Consider the following 27568-nt stretch of genomic DNA (forward strand, 5'->3'; position numbering starts at 1 on the left):
TCTAATGATGCCACTGAAACCGGGAGGAAAAGGCACAGCTCCACGAATTTTCGAGTTTCTTTGAAAAGATCTAAGTTAGTGTTTGAGGGTTGTTGCGATAGTATCTCAGCAACCTTTTGAACGGAGTTTGCGGTTTTTCTACTTACAACATCGCTGAGCAAGATAAGTTCCGTTTTTACGCGATTTTTTCTGATGGCATCGTGTAAGCTGATCTTAGTATCAGATCTTTTCTCACCGTTTGCTCAGCTCAGAAGGGCATTTTCTCTGTTGGCTGCTGTAGCCTAAGTAGATCCGCCTGGTCGAATCTTCGATCAAGCTCAGGTTGAACCAAATCAAGGGCTTCGATGTATTGCCGTTTCTACGCTCCTTCTCCGGCAGACGACAAAGCATCCGATTCCTCTGTGTTTCGAAATCTTGCTGGAGTTTTGCTCACTTGAGGATCTTTTGGCGTCTTTAGGTTATTGACAGACGCAAAGACGTTCGCTGCTTCCATAAGCTTGGAAACGGATTCATCTTTTCTGAGATTCTTGATCCGTTCGCGGAGAATGGTGATGGATTCCAAAGCTAAAAAAGCAGAGATCTTGTTTTGGAGCTGCCTTGCGACGGCTTCTGCAGGCTGAAAAACTTCACCGCTGCAGGTAATCGCAAAACAAAGCCGCATCGTGCGTGCTTGTTTTACCAAGCCAAATATCTTTGCACGTGCGTCTCCTCTCATTGCACTATCTTCTGTCATGTCGGTCAGACATTGCAACAGGGTAGGGTAGCACTTAACAACACGAGCGAGGGCAGAAGCACGAACGTACCAACGAGTAGGACACCAACCCTGCAAATTGCAGGCAACTTCTTCTGAACCAAAAAGCGACATAGGACTAAATAAAGATTTACGTTTAGACGATTCACGAGTTGCAACTGCAAAACTTTGAACGAAGTTTAAGGCATTGGCAATAAGCCTCACCTCCTTTACAACGTCTTCCAACATCAAATCGAGAGCATGATTAGTTGACTACTGCAGTGAATGTATAACGATCCAGGACATAATGCTTTAAGTTTGGCCCGCACTCCGTTACAACAACCAGACATATTTGCTGCACCGTCAAAACAGTAACCTTGAAGGCATTCAATCGGTAAATTCAGCCGGGAAAACAAGTCGCTAATAAAACAAAATATGTTAGCCTATTTACCTTAAATTGTCAGAATTTTCTAGCGGGGGGGGGAGCTGAAGCAATTATCGAAAATTCCAGAGGGAGCTGAATTAGCTCTAGGGGGGCTGCAGCCCCTTGTGCACCACTACTTCCCGCACCCCTACCGTTGCCTGTAAATTGTTCTATTTGCTTGATTCAGATGAATGAAGAGCTGTTCTTGAAGATCTTTGCCTGAGCGCGCAACCCGAGAGTTAAACCATTGCTTCATTTGTTTTCAAAAGCTGTTGTTTATATTCACTAAGGTACTTTGGTAGCCTATTGGGAATACACGTTAAGTGGCTGAAATACGAATTTCTATCCACCTTAGCAAAGTGGAACTTTAATAAAGCAAGCACACAAAGTTTACTCAACCCAAAACGATGACAGGAAAATAACTAGGCTTCATCTGTCACAGATCTCTTTCGTATTGATGTACTGCTTCAATACATTGAATTAGCGCTTTTGAAAGGGCTATATTTTGCACACCAAGTCTGATTTTAGCTAGAGAATACGCAACCAAATCGTCATGATTAAGTTGAGTTACAGCTGGCATGTGGAGACGTTTCTTTTTGGAGTTGCTCTCAGACGAAGTCACGCGTTCTGATCTTCCTAAAAGAATGTTAAGGTACATTGAATTACAGAAAAACAAAGACTCTTTATAAGCGTAAACATTTATGTTCATAGGCTGTAGTGGGCTAAGTGTATATTACATAATATGAAGTGGCTATAAGCCTATAGATAGATTAGCCTTAATCGTTTGCCTGTCTCAAGTTTGCTTCAAGTCCAATTAGATTAAAAAGGAGACTATAAGCCTCATAGTATAAGGTGTAATCTAGAAACCTAAAGACAATCAACAATGTAGTTCAGTAGACCTAACTGCTTAGTGTTGTCTCATGCAAATTTTGCATTCAAAATAAAGTAAAATAAGATTTTTCTACAAAAAAGTAAATTTGAAACAAAGTTAAGACAACGAATTAGGCTATGTGTCGAAACTAGGTGCTTTGAAGTTGCCACATATTGAACAGTTCAATAAAAAAGTTTTAATTTTACCCTTCCTTCTATGAAAATTTTCCACTTTCTTGTGCCATATCAGGATAGTCCAATGCCCTAATAAGATCATATAGCTTACGTGTGCTTGACGTGTCGCTCAAAGGATCCACTTCGTCTTCAGATGATGAAGTGTCACTTTGTATAGACCTTTTAGGAGATGAAACTTGTTTACTGGATGACCCAATCTTTTTCTTTTGTGAATTTGTGGAATCAACTAAGAAGGAATGCAGTTGGAATACACAACTGTCATGTCTTCCATCATTTGTAATGTTCAGCTTGACAGCAATGCGATCATATTCCTGCGATAGTTCACTGTAAAATAATTACATTTTTACCGCAATGACAATATTTTGAGTGCGTGCCGTAGGCTACTCAAAATTGTAAAACAAGTGGTCTACCGTAGCACAGTTGATAGAAAAGAGATTTGAGTGTTTCTCGGCAAGCATCAGCGCTTAACAGTAGCATAAGCTGCACCATCACCCATACAACTCAAACCTCTGGTTTAGGCTATTCTTTCTCAAGATATCACAACAATACATTGGTACACAGCTAGGGTCGTGCGAGCACAATCTTGCGCCTCCCCCCAAAATCCTCTAGTGGGCCCCTATGTTTATTGATGGCTCTTCGAATTGTCTAGAGTAGGCCTAACAATCACCGACCAAATTGTTCGATATTGCTTTTTGAATGAAAAAGGAGGGGGACAAACATTTAATTTTTGAAAGAACCTTACCCCATGCCTAGGGTCCCAAATACTGTAGCAGTTTTTGCCAGGAATTATTGTTAGTTCCAGGTAAGAAATAATGAGATTTTCTTTTATGACAAGTATCATGATGAATGGATATTATTTAAATCCAGTGTTGTACGCATCAATAAAATAAATTGACGGCGTCAGCGCGAATTGCCTAAAAACTTTACGGCGTAAAGTACTGCGTATAAGCTCGTAAAGAAATTGACGGCGTCAGCGCTAATTTCTAGCGCTATTTTAGCCAGGGTCTTACAAAACGGAAGTATTTCAACCAAGTTTAGGCTAACAATAGCTATAAATGAAGAGCAGGTTTTATGTGTTGAGACGGTATTGTAACTAGCTGCTTTAGCTTATTAGTTATTTCCTTGTAGAAATACAAGCATTTCAAAACGTTTGTCTGACAATCTGCTGCGTTTGGGACGCCTAATGTCCTTTCCAAGTGAAAACATGCGTTCCACAGCAGCGCTGAATGGTATTGGTGTGTTGCATTTCAATAATAAGTCTTGAAAACGTTTACTCGGAAAGGTATCACTGTTCCAAGCGTGCTGTGATGGCTTAGCATATACAAATCTTTTAAAGAGGTCCACTGCACCAACATCGCTCTTTTCAAGGGCATAGAGTTCTTGAAATAAAGTATCTTCAACCATCGCGATGACATTCATTGATTTTTCGCTTTCTCTCTCTGATCCCTCGTTCTCGATACTGATCACGATATGAGTGATCACCATTTGGCGAACTTCTTCCACTTGTATTCCAGGTAGCTATTCCAACCAACGCGAAATCGGGTAATTCGGATGAATTGCGCTGGCCAGAATACATTGTGAAACTCTCATTGTGAAACGAGATTTTCCATGAAAACAGAATATGACGCTTAGCGCTTGACGCTTACAATCGGCAAAATAAATGACGGCGCTATCACTTCCGTCAACTAAAGAATAAACTGACGGCGCTAGCCTCAGCGTCAACGTACAACACTGTTTAAATCATTAAAGTAAGTGCTGAAGCAATCAGGCAGAAGTCCAATTTTATATTTGTGCATGAAGTTTTTGGTAAGCTACTGCATGTCCTTTTTCTATTTAGGCTACATTAAAACTCTGAAATTTTTTTTGTCATAAACTATAATGCAGTAGGCTAAATAATAAATCAAAGTGTACTTTACCGATCTTTTGTTTTCAATCGATGCAACATGGATACTGATTTGATCGCAGAGAACCGGGGGTTGGCTTTGTGCAAGCTCTTTATAATCATGAAAAATAATTCTTCAACGTAACGACAAAATAACTTAATGTCTTGTTTCGAAAGATGGTGATGGAGAATATCCTGGAAATTGATGCAAAATATTAAATGGCTTATGCAGTCAAGCCCGTTCAATCAACCACAACCGAGTAATACAATGCTTAAACAGCGCCCAGACGAAACAATTGAACCAATTAAGCTTACAAACAAAACAAGTGAATGAACAAAATTTTCTGACTTTATCGGTTTATATAGAGTAGACTATTATGACGTACATTTTATACTACTAGTCTAGTCGAGTCTAGTTAAAAGTAGCTATAGCCTACCTGACTCCGGATATTCTTAGAGCACCCTGTCCGAGCGAAAAAATATTCGTTATATGCGTAGGCCATTATAATAAGGCTTAATGTTTTTATAGGCTACTTGTGAGACAATTAATGTATTATTATTTAAGTAGGTCTACATTCAATTTCAAGCATACAGCTTACTTGCAACACCATTTTTTCATGCATATCTTGGCAACCACTTTCTGTCTTCTCATATTTTGTGGTAACTCGGTCTGCTAACGTCTGAAGGAGATCGAAGTCGGAATTTAGATTTTCCATTCGTTCACTGATCACATTTAACCTACAAAAGAATCAGGTGAAATATTTGTATGAGAAGCTGTAGCCTACGAGACGAATGATTGTAAGTCTACATTTTCCCCTACTTTTCTGTCGCAGTGTTAATGCAGGTTTGAATGTTTTCCCTCCACTTGTTTGTAGCGTCACTGTCCAGGGATATTTCAGGTAGAAATTTAGAAGGCATTTTTACTCGTTCTTGATGGTGTGAAGAATACAAATCTTGAAGCGATGCAGTCTAAAAAGAATTATTGTAGTTTTTGAATCGAAGCTGCGTGGAGATATAGACTAACTCATATTCTCACATGCAGTGAGAACACTTGAAAAGAGATGTAGCGTACGCTATAGGCCTATCCCTAATGCAATGCCTATCTTTTTAATGTACCGATATTATGAATCTAAAAGAAGATTTTTAGGGGAAGGATAATTTCAACAAAGCAAAAGTTCTCAAGAAAATCAACATTGTAAAATTTGAAACCCCAAAAACAAAATAGTAGACTTTGTTAAGGGGTGTGGTGGATTGGCCCTCCAACAATTTAATCTTGTTTAACTTTTTTTTTGCATATTTTCGGACCCAATATTGGCTTTGAAAGACGCACATTTTGTATTTAATCAAATTCATCAAATTAAAACTATAGGTTTCTGTAAAAAATGAAATTGATATTTTTATAACTACAGAAGAATTTCAATATTTATTTATAGCTAGGCCTATAGGCAGTGATGTACGCGCATACAAAAAATATTGACGCCGTCAGCGTTAACGCAAACGTTCGAAAAACCATACGCCATATGCGTCAACGCAACTTGTAAAAAAGTTGGCGGCGTCAGCGCATACACTAGCGTAAACTGATTTTGTTTGCCAGGTGCCCAACATTCACACGGTATAAACCACTCGAAACAAACAAGTTTTATTTTGAATTTCCACGAAGAAACACAAGCATCTGAAAGTGTTCATCTGACATTTTGCTGCGTTTTGGTTTCAATATGTCTTTGCCCATTGAAAACATTCTTTCAACTTATTCAAAGAGGAAGGAGCGCTGGACAGAAGCCATAGACTCAATCGACTTCACGCACTCCAGCCGCACAGCATGGAGTACACTCAACAACCTCACTGGCAGATCACGTGCCTCTCGTCGCCAATGCCCCATTTCAGCAAATGCCATCGCCTCACAACTTGTGAAAAATGGAGTGCACAGAACGAGAGACCGTGAATCAGACAAGTCCGTCCTCAAGGAAATGACGGACCTCTGGAAGGTCCCAACACCTGTCGAGGGCAACATCTCTGGTGAGTTTACCCCAGAAGAATTTGCCTCCGCCCTCCAGCACCTAAAGCCAGGCAAATCCCCGGGCCTTGACCACCTATGCCCGGAACTAATACTCCAAGCTGCCCCCTCTATGAGGTCCTGGTTATTGGTTAAAAGACTTCCTTTCCTGCTGCTTGCGTCACCTACGCATCCCAAGAAGCTGGAGAAGAGCCCTAGTGGTTGCAGTCCCAAAGCCGAAGAAGCCCCCAGAGGATCTGAAGAGCTACCGCCCCATCTCTCTGCTCTGTATCCCCTTCAAGATACTCGAGAGACTTATCTACGCCCGTGTCGAACCGACAATAGACCCTCAGCTCCCTCGGGAACAAGCCGGCTTTCGCCACGGAAGGTTAACCGTAGACCAGGTCACTCTGATGACCCAAGACATCGAAGACAGCTTCTCGGCAAAAAAGAAGGCTGGCGCCGTGTTTGTCGATCTCACGGCTGCCTACGATACTGTATGGCACAGCGGCTTTACCTGCAAACTACTCCGTCTCCTTCCTGACAGGCACATGGTCCATAATATTATGAAACTTGTGCAAAACCGCAGCTTTACCCTTTCCACCGGTAGCGGCCGACGAAGTAGACTACGTCGACTCATTAACGGCGTCCCACAGGGCTCTGTCCTGGCTCCCCTCCTCTTTAACACTTACATCTATGACCTGCCTGACACCATCTCCAGGAAGTACGCTTACGCAGACGATCTGGCTCTCCTGCATCCAGCCGGAGATTGGCAGTCAATGGAGAGGAACCTAAGCCAGGACATGTCAACTATATCAACATATCTCCAGAAATGGAAGCTACAGCTCAGCAAGGCAAAGACAGTGTCGGCGGCCTTCCATCTAAACAACAAGGAAGCAAAACGTGAGATCAACATTACCACCGATGACGAACGCCTGCCATACTGCGCCGAACCCACCTACCTCGGCGTAACCCTGGACAGGTCACTCACGTACCGACGACACCTGGAGTCACTGCGCAAAAAACTATCTGCGCGCGTTGCACTTTTGAGGCGACTGGCGGGTTCCGGCTGGGGAGCTGATGCAAAAACCCTTCGCACAGCTACCTTGGCCCTCGTCCATTCTACCGCTAAGTACTGCGCACCAGTGTGGTGCCGCAGCTCCCACACCCGCCACATTGACACCGCCATCAATGACGCACTACGCACTGTGACTGGATGCCTGCGTCCCACTCCAACGGACTGCCTTCCCATCCTTGCAGGCATCCAACCTGCTCAGCTTCGTCGTAAAGGAGCCATGATTTCCCTTGCTCGTCGCGCACTGGACCCCGACCACCTCCTCCACAGTATATTCCAGCACCTACCTGGAGAACAGCAGCGACTGAAATCAAGACGCCCATTTGTGCACGCCGCACGACAGCTTCTGAACAACGTTGAAGATCTTGAAATAAGTGCGGCACACTGGACGAACTACACATGGAACATGGAGTGGCAAAACAGCACCTCCAGACTCCGTGATTTCCTACCCGACGTCGATCCCCACCCTCCGGGAATGTCCCTCGCAAGACTTGCGTGGGTCCGGCTTAACCGCCTACGAACCGGCGTCGGTCGCTTTCGTTCAGACATGTGCAGATGGGGCCTGGCTCCTTCACCGGGATGCGAGTGTGGCGCCACAGACCAGACAGTAGACCATGTCGTCCATGACTGCCCAATCCATCAACCACCACATGGAACGCTTGGACTGAAGGCCCTGGAAGACGAGACTATCGAGTGGCTGATGACATCATGCCCAAACATATAGTCCCGAAGAACAGCTCATACGACGAAGAAGAAAAACCTATTCAAAATTTGAAAAGTTTGATAAAAAAAAATGCAAACAACAGCTAAGACATTAAAAAGTATGCGTTGACGCTAGCTAGACCCTAAAAAACCGCGAAAACTTTACGGCGTAGCCTCAAGCGACAACTATCCAAAAAAATGTGGCAAGCGTTAGCGTAAACAAAAAGTCTAAGCCGCAAGTCTACGGCGCAGAATTTGCGGTGTATACGTACATCTCTGTATATAGGCTACATCGTGGTCTTGTAGGCTACAGTGTAATTGATATAGCCTAGTCCTTTACTAAAATGTTAAAATTTTTGTCCATTTTGCTTTATACTACATTGAAATTGTTTTATTTAACTAGGCCACTAACCAGAATAATGAGCAATACAAGCACGGTTTAACAGAAATGAAACATAGGCCTGGAAAAAGCAAATAGTTTGCTTTCAAAAATTGTGTTAAATACAAACATTAGTCGATTTAATTCCACTTAAAATTAGGCTAATAACCTAAACGTAGGCTTAATATAATTGATCATATTAATTATAATTAAAATAAGTTAGCCCATGCCTATGAGCTGTAATTAATCGACACGGTAATCTAAAAAGGTTTACAGCAAATCAATATTACTATTTTAATCAATTTTAGAAAGAGTCACCTTTTTTCCCTTTTTACTTGTGTTTGGATACGTGGGGTCTGCTAAATAACTCGTTCTGTGTCAAGCAAGCAGCCAAAAATTGTGTGTGCTACTTATACGATTGTTGGTAGGAAAAATATGAAGATCAGGAATGACATCACAATTAAACGTCATAAAGCCACCATAACAAGGCAAGAAAGTCCAAAACTAAAATAGGCTACATTTCACTAATAACAAATATTACATTCCATCTGTAGCAACCGAATGTTGCAGAAACATAAACGACTAAACTGAACTGACTTAGTCAATGGTCATATATAGTGTGGTACTTTGCCGTTTTTTGTTTTTTTTGATTATTGTCGTAGGCCTTATAGCCTATCACACACCATGTTTCCATTCCTTAAATATTTGTGACTTGGAATGTCCATTTCTAATCATTTGCAGACAAAATTGATAGTTTATGGCACTTGTTGATTGTCATCATCAACCGGCCAATAGGTAAAGTCACTGCTGGCAGATGGCGTTCACATGTGTTTCGGCAGCCTACTATTTTTTCTTTCGCTGTTCTCATCTCGATGATAACAAACTTTTCTCCAACGTCGTCCAACCATCTCCAGGGAAGCAGTAGCAAACGAGAAAAAGTAAGTTGAAAATCGCTGAATCAGACTGTTATTGAAAAATTAACAGTCTGACTAATATCTTCGAAATCAAATTTTCTTTGTTTTTCAACATCTGAGGATCTTAAAATCTATTGTGTCATCTGGGGAAAACAGTAAAGAAAGCGTAAAAATATAATTTTTAGAAAAAATTATTTAAACTTTTGCCAAAAGTTAGCAAAATCTGGAAATTTCTGCAAAATGTGACAAATCAGGCCGTATCTTTAGGTAGCCATGGACAAACATACAAGAGGTCTAGAAAAAGATAGAAGCGACAAAACGCGGACGTCATATCGTACATGATATCAAAGCAGGACAATCAGTTTAAAACATGGCACGGTCGCAAAACCTTATTTTATGTGACACTCCATCTGCTGCAGCAAACTGCAGATTACATATACGCTGACATGAAGGCGTAAGTAATTCCACCTCCACGTTGCTTATGGGTAATTTAATTCGACGCCACTTATGGTGTTTATGGGTAATTCGACGGGACTTATGGGGCTTATTATGGGTAATTTGACACAACTTATGGTGCTTATTGGTAATTCGACTCGACTTATGGGGCTTATGGGTAATTCGACGCGACTTATGGGTAATTCGACCCAGCAAACATTGATTGTTGGGCCAATTTTGGCTATATGCTGGGTGTGTTGGCACAAGGTTGGCAATTTTGTCCAACATTTTGCCAACATTGCCAACAATACGCCAACGTTTACGATTATTCTTATTATGCGTTCAAAAAGCTCTCTAAGATTTTATTTCAGGTTTATTTGTTTTAATCTGTAAATATACTAACACAAACCTCTTTTCAAGTGGTATTGCTTCAAAACACAGTTGCGTGATTGGCCAACATCGGCCAGAAGCATTGCCAACGTTGTGCCAATTCATAACAATTTTGGTGTTTTCTTTCAAATTATGCAAATGTATACCATCATTTTGCTACAATTTTAAATTTTAATAATAATTAAGCTATCAATGCTGCTATTGTTTTTCTAATATCTTACAAATATACTATGAATATTTAAGGCCAGCGTTGGTCAGAAGTGTAGCCAACGTTTTGCCAAAAAAGTAATTTCATTTCGGTTTGTTTATGCCAAACTGAGCAGAAATCTAGAAAATGGTAGGAGCAAAAAGCGCTAACGGGATAACGTGCTTGATGCCGAAACAGTTTAAAGTTTCCATCAACCTACACGTTTCCACAAAATAAACAATTGCAATGTTGGTTATGCTGGATGTGTTGGCACAAGGTTGGAAATTTTGTCCAACATTGCCAGCAGTATGCCAACAATTATAATTTTTCTGACTATGCGTTCAAAAAGGTATCAAACATTTTATTTCATGTTTAGTTGTTTCATTTTTTAAAACACCAACACAAACTTCGTTTAGTAAAAAACATAGTTGTGTGATTGGCAAACGTCGGTCAGAAGCATTGCCAACGTTTTGCCAATTCATAATAATTTCGTTGTTTTCTTTCAAATCATCCAAATGCGGTCGGTAGGACCTGCCATCATTTGCTACAACTTTAACAACAGGCTTTCAATGCTGTTATTGCTTTTCTGATAGCGCTACAGTACAAATATAACCTACTATGAATAGTTAAGACCAGCCTTGGTCAGAAGAGTACGAGTAGCCAACGTTTTGCCAACCAAGCAATTTTATGATGTCATACCTCAGAAAGTGTGAAATGCTGTTTCAGCTTCTCAATGCCAAACAGAGCAGATGTCCATAAAAAGCTAGAAGCGACAAAACGCGAACGTTATAACATGCTTGATATACTGAAACAGCCTGAATACTGAAACAGTCGGCAGCCGTGGCCGAGTGGTTAGCGCGTTGGGCTCGCAGTCGAGAGCCTGCATGTTCGACTCCAGCCACTCGCACTTGCTGTTGTTTCTCTGGGCAAGAAACTTTACGATAATTGCCTCTACCTAGTGATCGATTTCGAGTGATGGGTAGTACCAAATTTAAGTCATAAGTAAAGTAGACAACCAGAAACAGACATTGCCGTCGGCTGCAGCGTGGGTCAGGTGTATGTCGGAAGGCGTACAACGATGCATAGCGCTCAAGTCCGCTTTCCCGCAATGCAGGATAAAGATAAACAAACAAACAGTTTAAAGTTTCCTTCACACGTTTGTACAAAATGAACAAGTGCAACGTTTGATATTTGCTGGATGTGTTAGCACAAGGCTGGCAATTTTGCCAACAATTTTTCCGATCCAAAAGGACTTTTGACACTTCATTTCAGCTTCACTTGTTGCATTCTTTGAAAATAGGCCAGGGATCTCTGAAGGTCCCTGGTCCTTGAAATAGGCTATTAGCCTACATGGCTTTTTCATGTGTTTAGTCAAAATACATTACACAGTATAGTGTTATCAGCAAACTTCCAATAGCCTATTTTATCAATATTGCCAACAATTGCATTTTTTATTTATTATCCGATCAAGTTTAAAGGACAAACACTTCACTTCAGTATTACTTATTTCCATTTTACAAAATATCAATAGCCTACAAACCTTTTTTAAGAGGTTTTGTTTAAAAATATGTTTGTGTGAGCAAACATCGGTTAGAAATGTTGCCAACGTTGTGCCAGTTGAACAACTATTCTAAAGTTTTTTTTCAATTTATGCAAATGTACACCATCATTTGCTACAGACCAGGCCAGTGAGAAGATAATTTGGGCCCGGTACTAATGAGATCTTTGGGCCTCTAAACAATTTTAAGAATAACGCACTACATATAAAGATACGCGGTAGTTTGTTTGTTTTTCCGGACACCTTGAAGAAGTTACGGGCTCCTAAAATTATCCAGAGCCCCAGTTCAAAAGTACCCCCTGAACTCCCCTGACACCGCTACTGGTGGGCAATTCCCAGCTTCAGGAGCAGTCATGTTGCGTCGAAATCTCTCCTCAATTTCTTGAAGCGAGATTTCATAAAACGATTGCTACTTTTACTTTCAACGATCCGGCAAATTGTTTTTTCTCCTCCCGCGGTGCATAGAACAACACTGCAGGCACAATTGTTGTGAAAACTCCATTATGACGTGACTACTTAAACTTTGACTGGGCAACATGACGCGTTGAAGTGAAATAGGCAACAAAGTTTTAGAATGCATCGATGTGTTATATCAACGTGAGGAGATGCAATTTAGTAGAAGAACTTGGTTTGTTTTGATGAAGGAAGACAAAGGCCATGACTTAATCCTTTGCTAAAGGGAGTATGACGTCACTCGATTCACTTCGACTGTTCTTCTTCTTCGGGGACGAAAGCAAGTACCTCCACGTGGTCGTCCCCGCAAGTAGCCTACCTACTTTGGGAAACTAAACTTGCTACAACTGTCGCTATAAAAGTCATCATGCGGAAGAACGAAACCCTGGCCATCCGCTACACACAACCACGCTGAGATATCCACCAAAGCAGCGGCTAAAATCAAGAAAACCATTTGTACGCGCTGCACAAGACCTTCTGGCAGCCTCTGGTGGAAGCCCTAGCAAACAGTGGTGCCACGCGGCGTGGTGTGAACAATGGTCAAGCAGCACGTCCCCACTTCGCCAAGTATTCAGATCCCCGTCCGAAAACCAGCTGGGACATGGCCTCTCTAGACTTGCCTCATCAAGGCGTAACCGTTTGCTCACTGGTGTTGGACGCTATGGTGCAGACATGTTGCGTTGGGGCTTGGCAGAGAGTGCTGCTTGTGAGTGTGGCGAGATGCAGACGGCAGCCCACATTATCAAGGATTGCCGGCTATGTAGACCACCCCATGGTATGGAAGGTCTAATTTCCATCGATGACGACACCAGGCAGTGGCTAACCAACGGATGCCCTGACATATAGCGACAATACGAGAGAAGAAGAATTACGTGAAGAGCCGAAAGCACATTGCTTATGTAACAGCGCTAAGAGGAATTTTCGCTTCTTGCATCGAAAATATAAAAAATCGAATTCAATTGAGATATTACGGCCGAAAGAAGTTTTAGAAATGATCAAAATGAAACTATAGGAATGACCTACGACAATGTTTATGAAAACCTGGTAAGTGAATGTCTTTTATTCATTGAACCTGAAATAATTGTGTAAAGTCGTTTTGTCACTAGGTACGTTTACACAATTTAAAGAAAGTTATAAAATTCAATTTAGAGAAAGTTATGAAACTCAATGACCAATGGAAAACTTTCATATTATGAAATATTCTCGTGACAAATTTAGTGCCAGTGCTCCTAGATGAGTGCTAAGAAGATATCAGCAATGTAGCAGAGCTTGTGATGTCCCACAACATGTGTAGGGTTTTGCTCAATCTTTGATTTTGCTGCTCCGGCAGTGTTTGCCTGACTGCTTATATGTGTTTGTATTTTTATGTCGTGTGGATAGGTCTGTGATGGTTGTAGAGCAGTGTTTCTTAAACAGGTGAATGGTTCACCCCAGGGTGAATAAAATTTTTGCAAGGGTGAATCAAACAAAAGGGGTGAATAAGGGTGAACCGTCAGAAACGGATGATAGTTTGCGAACAGGGCGGATATTCTGGGTGTTCAGCCTGTTCAGTAAACAAGTGAGAATTTCCAAAAACAAAATCAATTCTAAGTTTTTCATGTTTTAATCAAAATTAATTGTTTTTTTTATATATAGACGAGATAGTTTTATCATATCACGAGCAGGCCGGGAAAAATAAGGAATCCGGGAATGACATTCCCGGGAAATTTGTCGGTTCCCGGGAATTTTTACCCTAAAAATCACGTTACTAACGTTTTTCATTCACCGTCATCGTAATTTGCTGGCACATTGCAGTTCCGACACTGATTCGTATCACTGCGTATTTACGACCACCAACTGGTACCCCAGAGCTGAACATGTTCTTAGCTCAATTGCATAAATATATTGCAGTAGTCCGCCCGAAAGCGTCGTAAAAAGCATGGGAAATGGAAAGTGTCGTTGAAAAAATTCAAAATGTTTGCGAAGGTACAAAAACATCCACAAATAAAAAAAATAAATAAAGACATTAGTGTTCCAGACGGTTGTTCGCCTGGTCAAACGTCATGTAGAAACCGTTCGGGTCTACTGAATATTACGTCATGGAAATTCCTAAAACATGAGCCAAAATTGCACCATCGTCCGTAAGACTCGTGTCAAACCTGTTGAAACCGGTTTAAACATTGTGCCTTTGAGTTATCACAAATTTTTCTGATTCATTCTCGAAGTTGTTTGTTGGAAGTCGGTCGCACATTTAACTGGTTTATTTGGTGCTTGCTAACTGGACAAATTCTCCGTCTTTTATCCAAGTAATCTGTATCGTAGTGACAGTTTTAGAGGTGTAGGCATTGCAACTCCATTTCGATAGCCGCGGGCTAATTTTACAGGAATACACTTATTGAATAGACGTTTCAAGAAGTGTTTCTTTTTCGGTCACTATATGCAGACAAACGGATCCGGGAACTTTATGTTACAATTTTCCCACGAAGAGATTATGGTTTACCGCTGTGACCAATTAGCGACAAGCTGCTCATTCACTGGAATGGGCCACACATAAGCAAGTGTAATAGCATCGTGAAACAGACTCTTAATCTAAATTTCAAAGGAAAACAATGGCATTTTAGTACTAATGACGTTCACTCGAAAGTGTACAAAGTGTCTGCTGTGGTATATAGACCCAACATCAAGAAATCGTCACCATCCTTTATGTCCCGGTAGTGAATTTGTATTAATTTCGCATGGGCAAAACTTGCTTGCGGTTTCTTTGATTTACAAAAAGAGCTGTTTTAGCGTCGTAATTTTGATTTTGTTGTCAAATTAATTAATGCGTTTCGTTATTCTTCGTGCAGCGGACTGGTTGTTTTGTAAGTTACAGAAGTAATTTTCGCAATGTTTTGTGTTCTCACTCAGCGAAACTTGTTGTGCATTCAGCCGTCTGGCCGTTTTTTGTGCCATATGCCTATATCGCTTTTTGTGATTGGTTATGCTATTCATGCACAATTGCACATACTATCAACCCGTTCGAGCATGAAGTGTTGTTATTGTCAACTTGTCAAGTACCGTACGTAACAAGCGGCTCGTGATGTCGTATTATTGTTTCATGACATTCACACGGTGACTCAGTGAGTCAGTGGATCTAATTTTTAAGCATGTGGCGCGGCGTCTAATTTATTAAGCCTATTGTTGTTCCAAATTTTTCCGATCAAAGTGGGCTCATCAGACACAAACAGTGCACCATGCCTGCTTACGAATAAAATACGATACCAAGACTGTTTATTGGAACTATGAAGCTACGGATGGACGTCTATAATATATTTTTTGCGTGAGGCTTTTCGTCGGAAAACTAAAAGATGTAATTATGACATCATTAATTATCGTGATTATAAGTCGCGGGAAATTTTTTCGCTAAAAAACAGATTCCCGGGAAGCTAAACATTTTTTCCAGTCCTGATCATGAGACAAGGGTGAATGAAATCTGGAGATAGATGCTAGGGGTGAACAAAACTAAAAATGTTTAAGAAGCACTGTTGTAGAGTATTTCCAAATGTAGCTTTCATTGCCGTCAGCTGAATCCCAAAATAAACTTTAAACGTTGGCTGTCATTTATAAGTCGCAAAATTTCTGCAAGAAGTGCTGAAGCTTTTTAATATGATGGATGAAACCCCTGTCATTACATTCGATGTACATTTTGCAGGTGGCAAATTTAAGTCAAGTTGTTGGCAAAAATGCAAACGATTGTATCAGTGGACTTATGCCAACTATTATCGAACACAACACAGTTCAAGTCATGTCGAGAACAAAGAAAGAAAAAATCATCGTGAAGCCTATAAGCACTCGTTTGATTGTTTAAAAAAGAATCTGAAAAAGGTTGTTCTTGGTGAGTACGGATAAATGTTTCTACTACGACTAAATGATTATGTCATAACTATGATATTTGCTCTTTTGATTAATGTATGATGTAATTGTGAAGAGTATTGAGTAATGTATGAAAATGTTTTAATGGTGTACTCGCATTGATGTGAACAACAAACATGGTGGTTAGTAGGCTATGTCGGCATTTATATAGGCTACTGATTTAACATTTCTTTTTTTACTTTCATGATTAGACGTGGTGATGGCGCACGACAAAGCTGCTGCCGTGCAGCAAATTGATGAAGTGTTTCAGAGTGATTTCGAAATTGGAACGACAGGCAAGGTGGCCGAAAACGGCAAAAACTAACTTTTGGTGAGTTTGTTAGGCCTATATGTTTGAAAGACAACTGCGAATGTGTTGTTTTATTTGTTAATTAACGTCAATTAACGTCGTATTATCCTGGACGACAACTGCTCAAAATCCTACACTGTTGCCAAACAGCCCTCTTGAATTAAATATTTTTGTTTCATTCGCAGGAATTCAGAATGATGAAGATACATAAGAAAAAGCTGCTGATGTGCAATGAACCTCCATCTATCAATAGGATTTGATGTGGCTTGTTTCTAATAAATGTAAAAATATACGAAGCTCGGCTGTTACTTTGCTTTGTCACTAAGGGAGTAGTGTTGCTTATAAATCCGTGTTACTGCTGTTCTTTCGCCCAAGGATTAGCTAGGTTCAACAATAAACTTTTGGTGATGAGCGAGGTTTAGGTACAGAGACGTTTGGCAAATGTAGATGCTAATGTTGTTCAGATGTTTTATGCACCAGCTTGCTTCATATGGCCAACCTTGGTCAGAGCGCGGGCATCACAATAGGTCAGATGAAGCATCATGGTGTATAAAACATCTGGCCAACGTTGACCAGAATTTGGGCGCCAACGTTGGCCAGATGAAGCAAAATAATGCATAAAACATCTTGCCAACGTTGGCCAGATACAGATGCCAACGTTGGTCAGATGCAGACGCCAACGTTGGCCAGATGAAGCAAAATGGTGCATAAAACACTTTGCCAACGTTGGCAAGATGCAGACGCCAACGTTGGCTAGATGCAAACGCCAACGTTGGCAAGATGCAGAAGCCAACGTTGGTCAGATGCAGACGCCAACGTTGGCTAGATGAAGCAAAATGGTGCATAAAACACTTCACCAACGTTGGCAAGATGCAGAAGCCAACGTAGGCAAGATGCAGAATCCAACGTTGGCAAGATGCAGAAGCCAACATTGGCAAGATGCAGACGCCAATATTGGCCAGATGAAGCAAAATGGTGCATGAAACATCTTGCCAATGTTGCGGCCAACTTCTTGCCAATGTTGCCCCAACAATCAATGTTTACTGGGGACGCGACTTATGGGTCTTATGGGTAGTTCGACGTGACTTATGGGGGTTATGGGTAAATCGACGCGACTTATGGGGCTTATGGGTAAATCGACGCGACTTATGGGTAATTCGACGCAACTTATGGGGCTTATGGGTAATTCGACGCTACTTATGGGGCTTATGGGTACTTATGGTGCGTATGGGTACTTATGGGTAATTCGTGGGACCGTGCAAAATTACAAATGGCTTGCACTTGACAGGGCTTTTGGGGCTGGCTTGTGAGGGAAGCTGTACAGTGTACGAGTGTTTTTGGTTAATAGCCTAGCTGATAAGCTCAGCTCCCAGTTACCAGGCTATAAGCCTAGCGCAACTACCGCACTAGTTTTAGTTACTATAACAGTTAGCCCAGTGAGTTCAGGCTATAACTTTTACTCTTGACATCTTGTCTGTCTGTGTAGTGTGTAGTTCATACAGCCCATGACATTAAAATTGCATTATTGCTTACAAAAAGTGTTCAAAAGTCCTGATGCTGGATCCAGGAACATTCTAATTTATTTGAAAAAGCGTGATGTCTTAGAACTTCGATGCTTTGCTGATGATGGTTAGTCTAGTCCAGTGTTTCTCAACCTTTTGTGGTTCACTACCGCTTTTAGGCGTTTAATACAGCCTGCGACCCCCTTCCTGCTAGGTTTTCTATAGATATACAAATTAGCACAAAAGTACATTTCAATAACATTAATTCCAAAGAAATGGTGAATATGTCACAACTTTTAATGCGACGGTTGACTCTGCAACTGCTTGGCCAACCTCGAAATTAGTGGTTGAGTACTTGATAACGCCAATCTCACATCATCTTCAACTTTCCTTCGATTTCTTGCCTTTGTTTTGATATGGACAAGAGCAGAAAAACCACTTTTGCAGAAGTATGTTGTAGAAAATGAAAATAATATTCGAAAAGCTAGTTCAAATAGTTGTGGGTATGATTTACGCATAGCACACCAGAACTGAGAGAGTGGCATTTCATGAAAAACGTCACATGCGGATTGCGGAAGAATCATTATCAAGATCATAAAATTGGTCTGGTAATTCATTTGGAATATCACCAACATCCAAAGCAGTAGAAAACGGATTCCGTACAAACGCGACATCTCTTTCTTTGAGCTCAGAGAAATATCGTTATGATAAATTGGCTTACAACCGAGCTACCCGTTCTCTTTCATAACAGTGTAACCAATCAATCACTTGCTACGACATTAATGTATACTAAAGTGATTGCTGCAAAGATTTTTCATTTTTCTGGAAATCTTTGCAATTTCGAAAATTTTTTATGAATATCTTTGCTACCCCCTTGAAATGACCTTCGCAACTCCTTTGGGGGTCGCGACCCCCAGGTTGAGAAACGCTGGCCTAGTCAATTAGTGCACAACTGTACCGGTAGGTTACCAATTATATGCCATAGGTGGTATTTGCCACAGTTCACTTTCTAAAAAATAACGCATTAAAATGTTTTTTGAAAATTTTGTAATTTGCGGTGTGCGGTGCAGTGTCAAAGTTCCAGATAAATTGCGGTGCGGTGTGCGGATAGGTGATTCAGTTGCGGTACGGTGTGCGAATAAAAATTTTGGGTTTGTTGCATCTCTATTATCCACCATTGCATCTTAACAACATCATTTACCGCAGAAACGTAATTGGGAATAAAGCGAAAATAAGATGAAAGTTAAAAGATGAGTTTTGTACCAGAAATTGTTGATGTATTGGAATGAAATTTTAATTTGTAACAAGCCATTTACGTATCATTTTAACCTGATTCATTTGTATTATGCCATTTGAAGTTGTGTCCGTGCCTTACGCGCGTTGGCAAAGAAATTGGCATGGGGTGGTGGTTGACTAGATAACCGCTTATGGTCTTTTGCTGTCATCCTGATTGTGCTATGATGCAACCTATTACCTAGCAATCTACGATTCACAACGTAGTGTTATGAGTGTTTTATTGACTCGTTGTATGGCGCTATTGAAACAAATAATTTGATTGATCATCGCTCCAAACATGTCAAAGCTTAAATCGTGGTGGCATTTAATAGGCTACAGGCCTTAATACACCATGCAAAGTTTGCATTTGAAGATAAAAAGAAATTTGAGATAAAAAGAAATTGACCTGTTGTCGTTACTCACCAATAAAACTATGATGCGTAACTTTATAAAAAATATTTTTTTTTTAATTGGGTAGAGGAAAGATTGACAAAAAGTTTGGCAAAAACAGAAAAGTGCTAAAGTCTCAAAGTCGTGCAAATTAGTTCAAATTGGATAGATTAAGTGCAACCATATTTCTTTTAAACATGACTATGACATCACAATTGACTTTACGTTGATACGGGTTTAAAGTAATCGCCCCTTTTTTTAATAATAAGTTAGAAGTATCTTGCATCCGCTAGTTCGGATCATGTAGGCTAACAGGAGGCTGGCTTGACTGGTCCCAGGCTTTGGTGTATTTCAGCTTGACTTACCCCATTGTTTGTTATTTACATTTAAATACTTAATATTTTCGTGGTACTTTTTATTGATGCAACTGTCAAAAATTTCCTAATGTTTGTCACTTCACTTTTATAATGTATGACTTAATTACCATAATTTGCATAAAAATTGTCATTATTACTGCTCGTAAACTAATTTCGCAGACTAATTTGTTTCTTGGCAACCACATAACATTTTTAGTCATTTTCTAAAGTGAACTGCTGTAAATTTTATTGTAGGCTACTATGCTGTTGATAAAGATGTATTGAAGAGGGTTCAATACCCGAAATCGCGATATACAGCAGAAGAATTTGAAAGGTTTCGAAGGAAGAATTTTAAAGGTCCTGGCTGAACAGCCACTACCATTCATTTTCTGTTTCTGTTTAAATTAACATGTACTCTGAAAGGTCGTCGTTAATATTACAGTGTTCACATTTTTCTCAAATTTAAATGTGATTTGGGCTAAAAGTTGGGAGTTTAGCACTACACTGTTTTTGCCAAACTTTTCATCAAACTTTCCTCTACCCAATTGAATTTTTTTTTTGTAAAGTTACGCATCATGGTTTTATTGGTGCGTAACGACAAAAGGTCAATTTCTTTTTATCTCAAAAAGTAGTAGCCAAAACTTGTTTTAGGGTCTGTGCATAGACAGATAGCCCACCCCAGAAAACATGGGGGTAGAGCTAAAAATTATCCAAATATGTTGAGCGATTCTTGAGATATTGCCGTTCTTCTATTGCTCCTTTTCTATGAAGCCACCTAGCGGCCAAGAGTTATTTCACTTATAACTCGAGAACCGCTTGTCTGATTTTCATCAAATTTGCACCATTCTTCTCAAAAAAGTGAAAAGCATGTTTTAAGTCAATAAGAAAAATTAGGTGGTGCCAAAATTTGAAAAGTTTGTCTGTATTATAATGAAATGACCCTGAATTCATTGCTCTCAAACTAATGCAAGCTTGTCAGTTAACATTACAAAATATTTATAATTATTAATCTGACCTTTTGAGAGGTTAAAAATTTAATTATTTTTCAAAACAAAATAAAATTTAAATGAAGTATTTGGCAACCTTGGTAACTTTTGGCCCGCAGTGCCAGTGCCAATGGCGAGCGGTTAGCGCGTTGGGCTCACAGTCGAAAGCCTGCATGTTCGACTCCAGCCACCCGCACTTGCTGTTGTTTCTCTGGGCAAGAAACTTTACGATAATTGCCTCTACCCAGTGATCGATTTCGAGTAATGGGTAGTACCAAATTTAAGTCATAAGTAAAGTAGACAACCAGAAACAGACATTGCCGTCGGCTGCAGCGTGGGTCAGGTGTACGTCGGAAGAGCGCTCAAGTCCGCTTTCCCGCAATGCAGGATAAAGATATACAAACAAACAGTAACTTTTGGACTGCTACACTTGTAGTCCTGTAATCAATGCTTAGCGAAGAATTCACCTTTGAATTTTGAAGCCTGGGTAAGACAATAAGGCATACCTACCGTATATACCGCAGGCCTCGAAATTCCGGCGGTCATGGTGGACATGACCTCCGGAATGACCTTGAATGTCTGCCGAAGCCGACTCATTGGTCGATCATAAATGACCGCCGCAAAATTCTTGACAAAAATAGAGCTAATGCAGCAAAAATATATTTTAAATTTAAATTGTTACAATTGTTTGTTTAACGCGAACAAATACTGAGCTGAAACAATAATAGTACAGGTAATTGCTTTAAAGATCACATTAGAGTGGCGTGGTTAACAAGCTGATGGCAAAAGTAGCCATTTTTACATCATTTCAATGCCTTGCAATGTTGCCTTGAAATAAAGTTGTCTGAACTTTTCGGCAGGATATGTATTCTAATTTTAACATTGAGGATTATTGCGTTACATTGATCGTTTGTTAAAAAGAAACGTCACAGAGAAGCAAGTTTCAGCTGGGTTCCGCACGTGCTTAGGCGCATGTGGCGACCTTATTCACGCTGATACTGATAGAAATAGAATTTCTGCACAGAAGGGAGGGTGTTAGACTAACACAATTGTGTTAGTTAGTTAACACTAACACTATTGAGGGCTAACACTATTGAGTCACTAATGTCACTGACATGGAGATTTACAACCCCGGGCCGGCAGTAATCGCTTGGCACAACGATTCTATAACGCGAAAACCACGGAATAAGTGATCGTAGTTGCTTTTGTAATAAGGAAATTTGGATTGCTGTTTTCTATTGTGTTTATTGTGTCATTACACGACTGTCATTAACGCACTGATTTATTTGCAAGCAATCTACTCCAGTATACTTCAGGGTCGGTTAATTAAGCCATCAACCATTGCAGAGTTATTCTGTTGTAGAAAATCTTCTTCTACAAACACGACTACACAATACTGTAGTGTGATTTTGTGCAAAATCTACATGTAAAAAATATATCCGATTGAGATATTAAATGTCCGCTGAAAGGGCCAATCCGGTAGGACATGCTTGACCGCCGGAAAAAAGTACAAATTTCGAGGCCTGTACCGGTACCTTTATGTTTTTCTACATCCCTTGCAGTTACCTATAATCAACCTACTGTCTTACGGCTGGGTTTTTTTTTTCGGTCATTTATCGGTCATTGACCGATTTTTTAGCAAAATGTCCGAAAAAAATATAGTCAATTCGGTCAAAATGTCCGAAAAATATATAGTCAATTTGAGTGTTGCACGGTTGAGTTTTGCTGATAAACGTTGAAGAAAGTTTTCTCAGATAAAACACCACAACGTTTCTCAGCAAAACTTAATGTTGTAGCTCATAGGCGCCTAACTATTTTTTTGGCCGTGGGGGCGAAAGCTTGTTTCATCAGCAGCAACGTAAATTCAGCAAAATGTCACGCAGATGGATGACATAATTATGTCGTCACACTAGGATTACTTTTATTGCCACACTCGGAGTTATCGCTACGTTCGACCTACCGTTAATTATTATAAACAAAACTCGACCACTTCGGTTAAGCAAACACATGCCATGCGTCTGCGTAAACTAGCAGTTGATGGACTGCGACTCTTTAAGCTAAGCACAACATAAAGTTTAGCAACGAATTAGATTTATTACCATGAAACAAGAGACGAAAAGGTTTACTAAAAAGTAAAAGATATACTGTAAATGGAATGACAATGTCTTGAAAATGGAATGCAGATACTAACTTGATTATACGCTTGAAAATGTACCTGTTGAAAGTAAAATCATTCACGTTTACATCAATTCAACAGCACGTCACCTTGAATAAATTTAGAAGTTGCTGACATCCGTAAACAGCCCTTGAAAAATAGTTACGGAGAGACGTTTGATTATCTCCCTTTTCACTACAATATCGCAACTTATGACTGACCTGCTTTCAACTTTATGACTGACCTGTTTTCGTGTTGCAGATGAAACAAAATATGCGCATATTCCCGCCTTTGATCAGGTTTCTATGGCAACGGTCGTGTGTGCACCATGCAGTTTGCGCGAGTCCGTTGTTGCGTTGATTATTCCGCATGTGCGCAATGCGGTTTGTACGGTTGTACCAGCCCTTGTTACGTTGGTTGGTGGTTACGTCGTGCCGAGACTTTAAGTTCATTTTCACAGCGAGTGGTTCACTGCAGAGGTTTCGACTTTCGAAAGCAACATCGAGTCTGTTTGCAAGCGCATAAAGCTAAACGCACTCTCCGTCTACGTAGCAAATTATGTTGTTTTTGGGTGCATTCAACATCTGATGACATTGAATCGACACAAAATGATAGATTTTTGCTATGTCGCAGGCAGCAAAGTCAGTCATTTTTACATTGATTCAATGTCTGCAGACGTTAAATCAATGTAAAAATGACAGATTTTGTCTGGTGTAGAATTGTAGCAGGGTCCCACGAATTACCCATAAGCCCCATAAGTACCCATAAGTACCCATAAGCACCATAAGTCGCGTCGAATTACCCATAAGCCCCATAAGTAGCGTCGAATTACCCATAAGCCCCATAAGTCGCGTCGAATTACCCATAAGCCCCATAAGTCGCGTCGAATTACCCATAAGCCCCATAAGTCGCGTCGAATTACCCATAAGCCCCATAAGTCGCGTCGAATTACCCATAAGCCCCATAAGTCGCGTCGAATTACCCATAGGCACCATAAGTAGCATTGAATTACATAGAAGTAACGTCGAATTACCCATAAGCCTGTATAGTGTAGAGTGTAGTCTATAGCCGTCTAGAAGCCTAGTAGTCGGCTGCATAGCCGAGTGGTGAGGAGCACGGGCTGGGCGTTCCAAAATATAGTTCGACACCGCTCAAGAGCAGGACACTTGAAGGCATGCCTAAAGGTGGACACGAAGATTGGCTTCGTTGCCTTCCCGTCCGCTTATGTGTAATCTGCAGTTTGCTGCAGCAGATGGAGTGTTTTGTCCGATAAAACACCTTAACATTGGGCAATTTTCCCTATGAACCAGGTGACTGCAGCATAGCAATCGTTCTCGCACTCAGCTAGAGACTTAATTCTTGCTTTGAACTTGATAATTAAAGAAAAAAAAGAATAATGGCAAGGGTGGGAATCAAACCCGTGTCACCAAATTCAATAGCCTTTGCCTTAACCACTCAGCCACGCAAGCGCTTGGGAATTTTCGCTTAAATTGTTTATATGGGTAATGTTTCGAGAACGCTCACAATATTATCAGTTTAGTTTGTTTTTATTTCTGACCATCACAACGAAAAAACAATACACGACAAACTTAGCACAGATCTATAAAAGGTAGAAGCGACAAAACGCGGACGTTATAACGTGCACAATACCAAAGCCTGCAGATTACATATACGCTGACATGAGGCGTAAGTAATTCCACGTTGCTTATGGGTAATTCGACGCGACTTATGGGGCATTTGGGTAATTCGACGTGACTTACGGAGCTTATGGGTAATTCGACGCGACTTATGGGGCTTATGGGTAATTCGACTCGCGTCTAATTACCCATAACTCGCGTCGAATTACCCATAAGCAACGTGGAATTACTTACGCCTTCATGTCAGCGTATATGTAATCTGCAAGTCGCTGTTGCGACTTGCGATCGTGTCACTTAAACTGATTGTCCTGCTTTGGTATCATGCACGTTATAACGTCCGCGTTTTGTCGCTTCTACCTTTTATAGACCTATGATCCAGGTGACTGCAGCATAGCAATCGTTCTCGCACTCAGCTAGAGACTTAATTCTTGCTTTGAACTTGATAATTAAAGAAAAAAAGAATAATGGCAAGGGTGGGAATCAAACCCGTGTCACCAAATTCAATAGCCTTTGCCTTAACCACTCAGCCACGCAAGAGCTCGTGAAATCTTTTCTTAATTTGGTTTATATGGGTAATGTTTCGAAAACGTTCACAATATTATCAGTTTAGTTTGTTTTTATTTCTGACCATCACAACGAAAAAACAATATACGACAAACTTAGCAGAGGTCTATAAAAGGTAGAAGCGACAAAACGCGGACGTTATAACGTGCATGATACCAAAGCAGGACAATCAGTTTAAGTGACACGATCGCAAGTCGCAACAGCGACTTGCAGATTACATATACGCTGACATGAAGGCGTAAGTAATTCCACGTTGCTTGTGGGTAATTCGACGCGACTTATGGGTAATTCGACGCGAGTCGAATTACCCATAAGCCCCATAAGTCGCGTCGAATTACCCATAAGCCCCATAAGTCGCGTCGAATTACCCAAATGCCCCATAAGTCGCGTCGAATTACCCATAAGCAACGTGGAATTACTTACGCCTCATGTCAGCGTGTATGTAATCTGCAGGCTTTGGTATCGTGCACGTTATAACGTCCGCGTTTTGTCGCTTCTACCTTTTATAGATCTGTGCTAAGTTTGTCGTGTATTGTTTTTTCGTTGTAATGGTCAGAAATAAAAACAAACTAAACTGATAATATTGTGAACGTTCTCGAAACATTACCCATATAAACAAATTAAGCGAAGATTTCGCGAGCTCTTGCGTGGCTGAGTGGTAAGGCAAAGGCTATTGGATTTGGTGACACGGGTTTGATTCCCACCCTTGCCATTATTCTTTTTTTTCTTTAATTATCAAGTTTAAAGCAAGAATTAAGTCTCTGGCTGAGTGCGAGAACGATTGCTATGCTGCAGTCACCTGGTTCATAGGGAAAATTGTCCAATGTTAAGGTGTTTTATCGGACAAAACACTCCATCTGCTGCAGCAAACTGCAGATTACACATAAGCGGACGGGAAGGCAACGAAGCCAATCTTCGTGTCCACCTTTAGGCATGCCTTCAAGTGTCCTGCTCTTGAGCGGTGTCGAACTATATTTTGGAACGCCCAGCCCGTGCTCCTCACCACTCGGCTATGCAGCCGACTACTAAGTTTCTAGACGGCTATAGACTACACTCTACACTATACAGGCTTATGGGTAATTCGACGTTACTTCTAGGTAATTCAATGCTACTTATGGTGCCTATGGGTAATTCGACACGACTTATGGGGCTTATGGGTAATTCGACGCGACTTATGGGGCTTATGGGTAATTCGACGCGACTTATGGGGCTTATGGGTAATTCGACGCGACTTATGGGGCGTATGGGTAATTCGACGCGACTTATGGGGCTTATGGGTAATTCGACGCTACTTATGGGGCTTATGGGTACTTATGGTGCTTATGGGTACTTATGGGTAATTCGTGGGACCGTTGTAAGCATCCTACTCGTTCTAGTGATTATTTATCGCGAAGCTGTTGCAATTTGCATTCAAAAAATGTTGTCCTGCTGCCGATTGCTAGTTCATCTATTGTTTTATGTATCAATACAGCATAAAAAGTTGGCGCCTATGTTGTAGCTAGTCAGAAAGTGCAAATTTTGGTTTGTATCAGCTACTTGAAAGGAAATATTTTCCTCAGAAAAAATGACCGAAATAAATAAAAATGACCGAATTTTCTCAAGTCATTTCGGACAAATGACCGAAAAGTGTCAGCGAAAAAAAAAACCCAGTCTTACGGTAAACCTCAAATAACTTGTCGGGCATTCTATATTATTATACAAGTGCTCCAGTGATACCGGTATTAAAAATGTTCTATTCCATTCATATTGTACTCCGATCATCCGATGCATGCATGTCATCTGTGGGAAAATTATCATCAACGTGACCTTAATCGCCTGCGTGTTGCCTTCAATAACGCATTTAAAATTATACACAATTTGCCTAAACACTGTAGGCCTAGCGTACGTAAACATCAAGTCTTGTGCAACATTATAACATTTGATGCATTACCGTACTTCAGAAATATGTTTTCTCTTTTGTTGGAAGATGCGAAGTATCGTCTAACTCTATTGTTGCCTCCCTGATGAGGTAGGCTATATCAAATTATCATCTTCATTATAATAATTCTATGTATGTTGTTACCTAGTCTTGATGGCCGCCATGTCATCTGATTGTTTTTATCGTTCAGAATATTTTCAATTCTTCTGACTTGTAATGCTACCGTACCATTGTATATAAACTTGTAACAGTAGATAGCCTATTTAGTGAGAGTTTAAACCGACGGGTGCAACCTAGTTCGTACCCTGAACAGTTCGTACCCTCAGTTCGTACCCTGAAAAGATCGAGATAAAAAATTTAAAAAAGCCGAAGTCGCTGATCGCAATTTAATAGCACAAAGCCGAACTCGCTGATCGGA

The 27568-nt window shown here is 40.5% G+C and overlaps 1 protein-coding gene across 6 annotated transcripts; it reads right to left on the reverse strand.

Moving 5' to 3' along the window:
* Window positions 1–355: 355 nt before the first annotated feature.
* Window positions 356–27433, reverse strand: LOC145777547 (uncharacterized). Of its 6 annotated transcripts, XM_082588959.1 has the most exons (8): window positions 27295–27433; window positions 4922–5070; window positions 4701–4839; window positions 4136–4296; window positions 2311–2543; window positions 1726–1790; window positions 956–1085; window positions 428–564 (listed from the first exon to the last, which is right to left on the reverse strand). In XM_082588959.1, the coding sequence occupies exons 2-7, from the start codon at window positions 5017–5019 to the stop codon at window positions 996–998; spliced, it is 786 nt and encodes a 261-aa protein (XP_082445085.1). In that variant the 5' UTR covers window positions 5020–5070; window positions 27295–27433; the 3' UTR covers window positions 428–564; window positions 956–995. The 6 variants fall into 6 exon arrangements, with proteins under 6 accessions (XP_082445084.1, XP_082445085.1, XP_082445086.1 ...); XM_082588958.1 differs by having other exon boundaries at window positions 356–1085; XM_082588960.1 differs by lacking the exon at window positions 428–564 and having other exon boundaries at window positions 977–1150.
* Window positions 27434–27568: the final 135 nt, after the last annotated feature.

This window comes from Aplidium turbinatum, chromosome 9, assembly GCF_918807975.1.
Source record: "Aplidium turbinatum chromosome 9, kaAplTurb1.1, whole genome shotgun sequence".
NCBI classification, from domain to species: Eukaryota; Metazoa; Chordata; class Ascidiacea; order Aplousobranchia; family Polyclinidae; genus Aplidium; species Aplidium turbinatum.

What these genes read in the sequence shown, in the direction of transcription:
- LOC145777547 (XM_082588956.1), bottom strand. Translation starts at nt 5,019, where the DNA reads ATGCCTTCTAAATTTCTACCTGAAATATCCCTGGACAGTGACGCTACA. An exon ending in ATTAACACTGCGACAGAAAA is followed by an intron (nt 4,840 to 4,921) that starts GTAGGGGAAAAT and finishes ATTCTTTTGTAG; the next exon opens with GTTAAATGTGATCAGTGAAC. An exon ending in ATGAAAAAATGGTGTTGCAA is followed by an intron (nt 4,297 to 4,700) that starts GTAAGCTGTATG and finishes ATCAATTTCCAG; the next exon opens with GATATTCTCCATCACCATCT.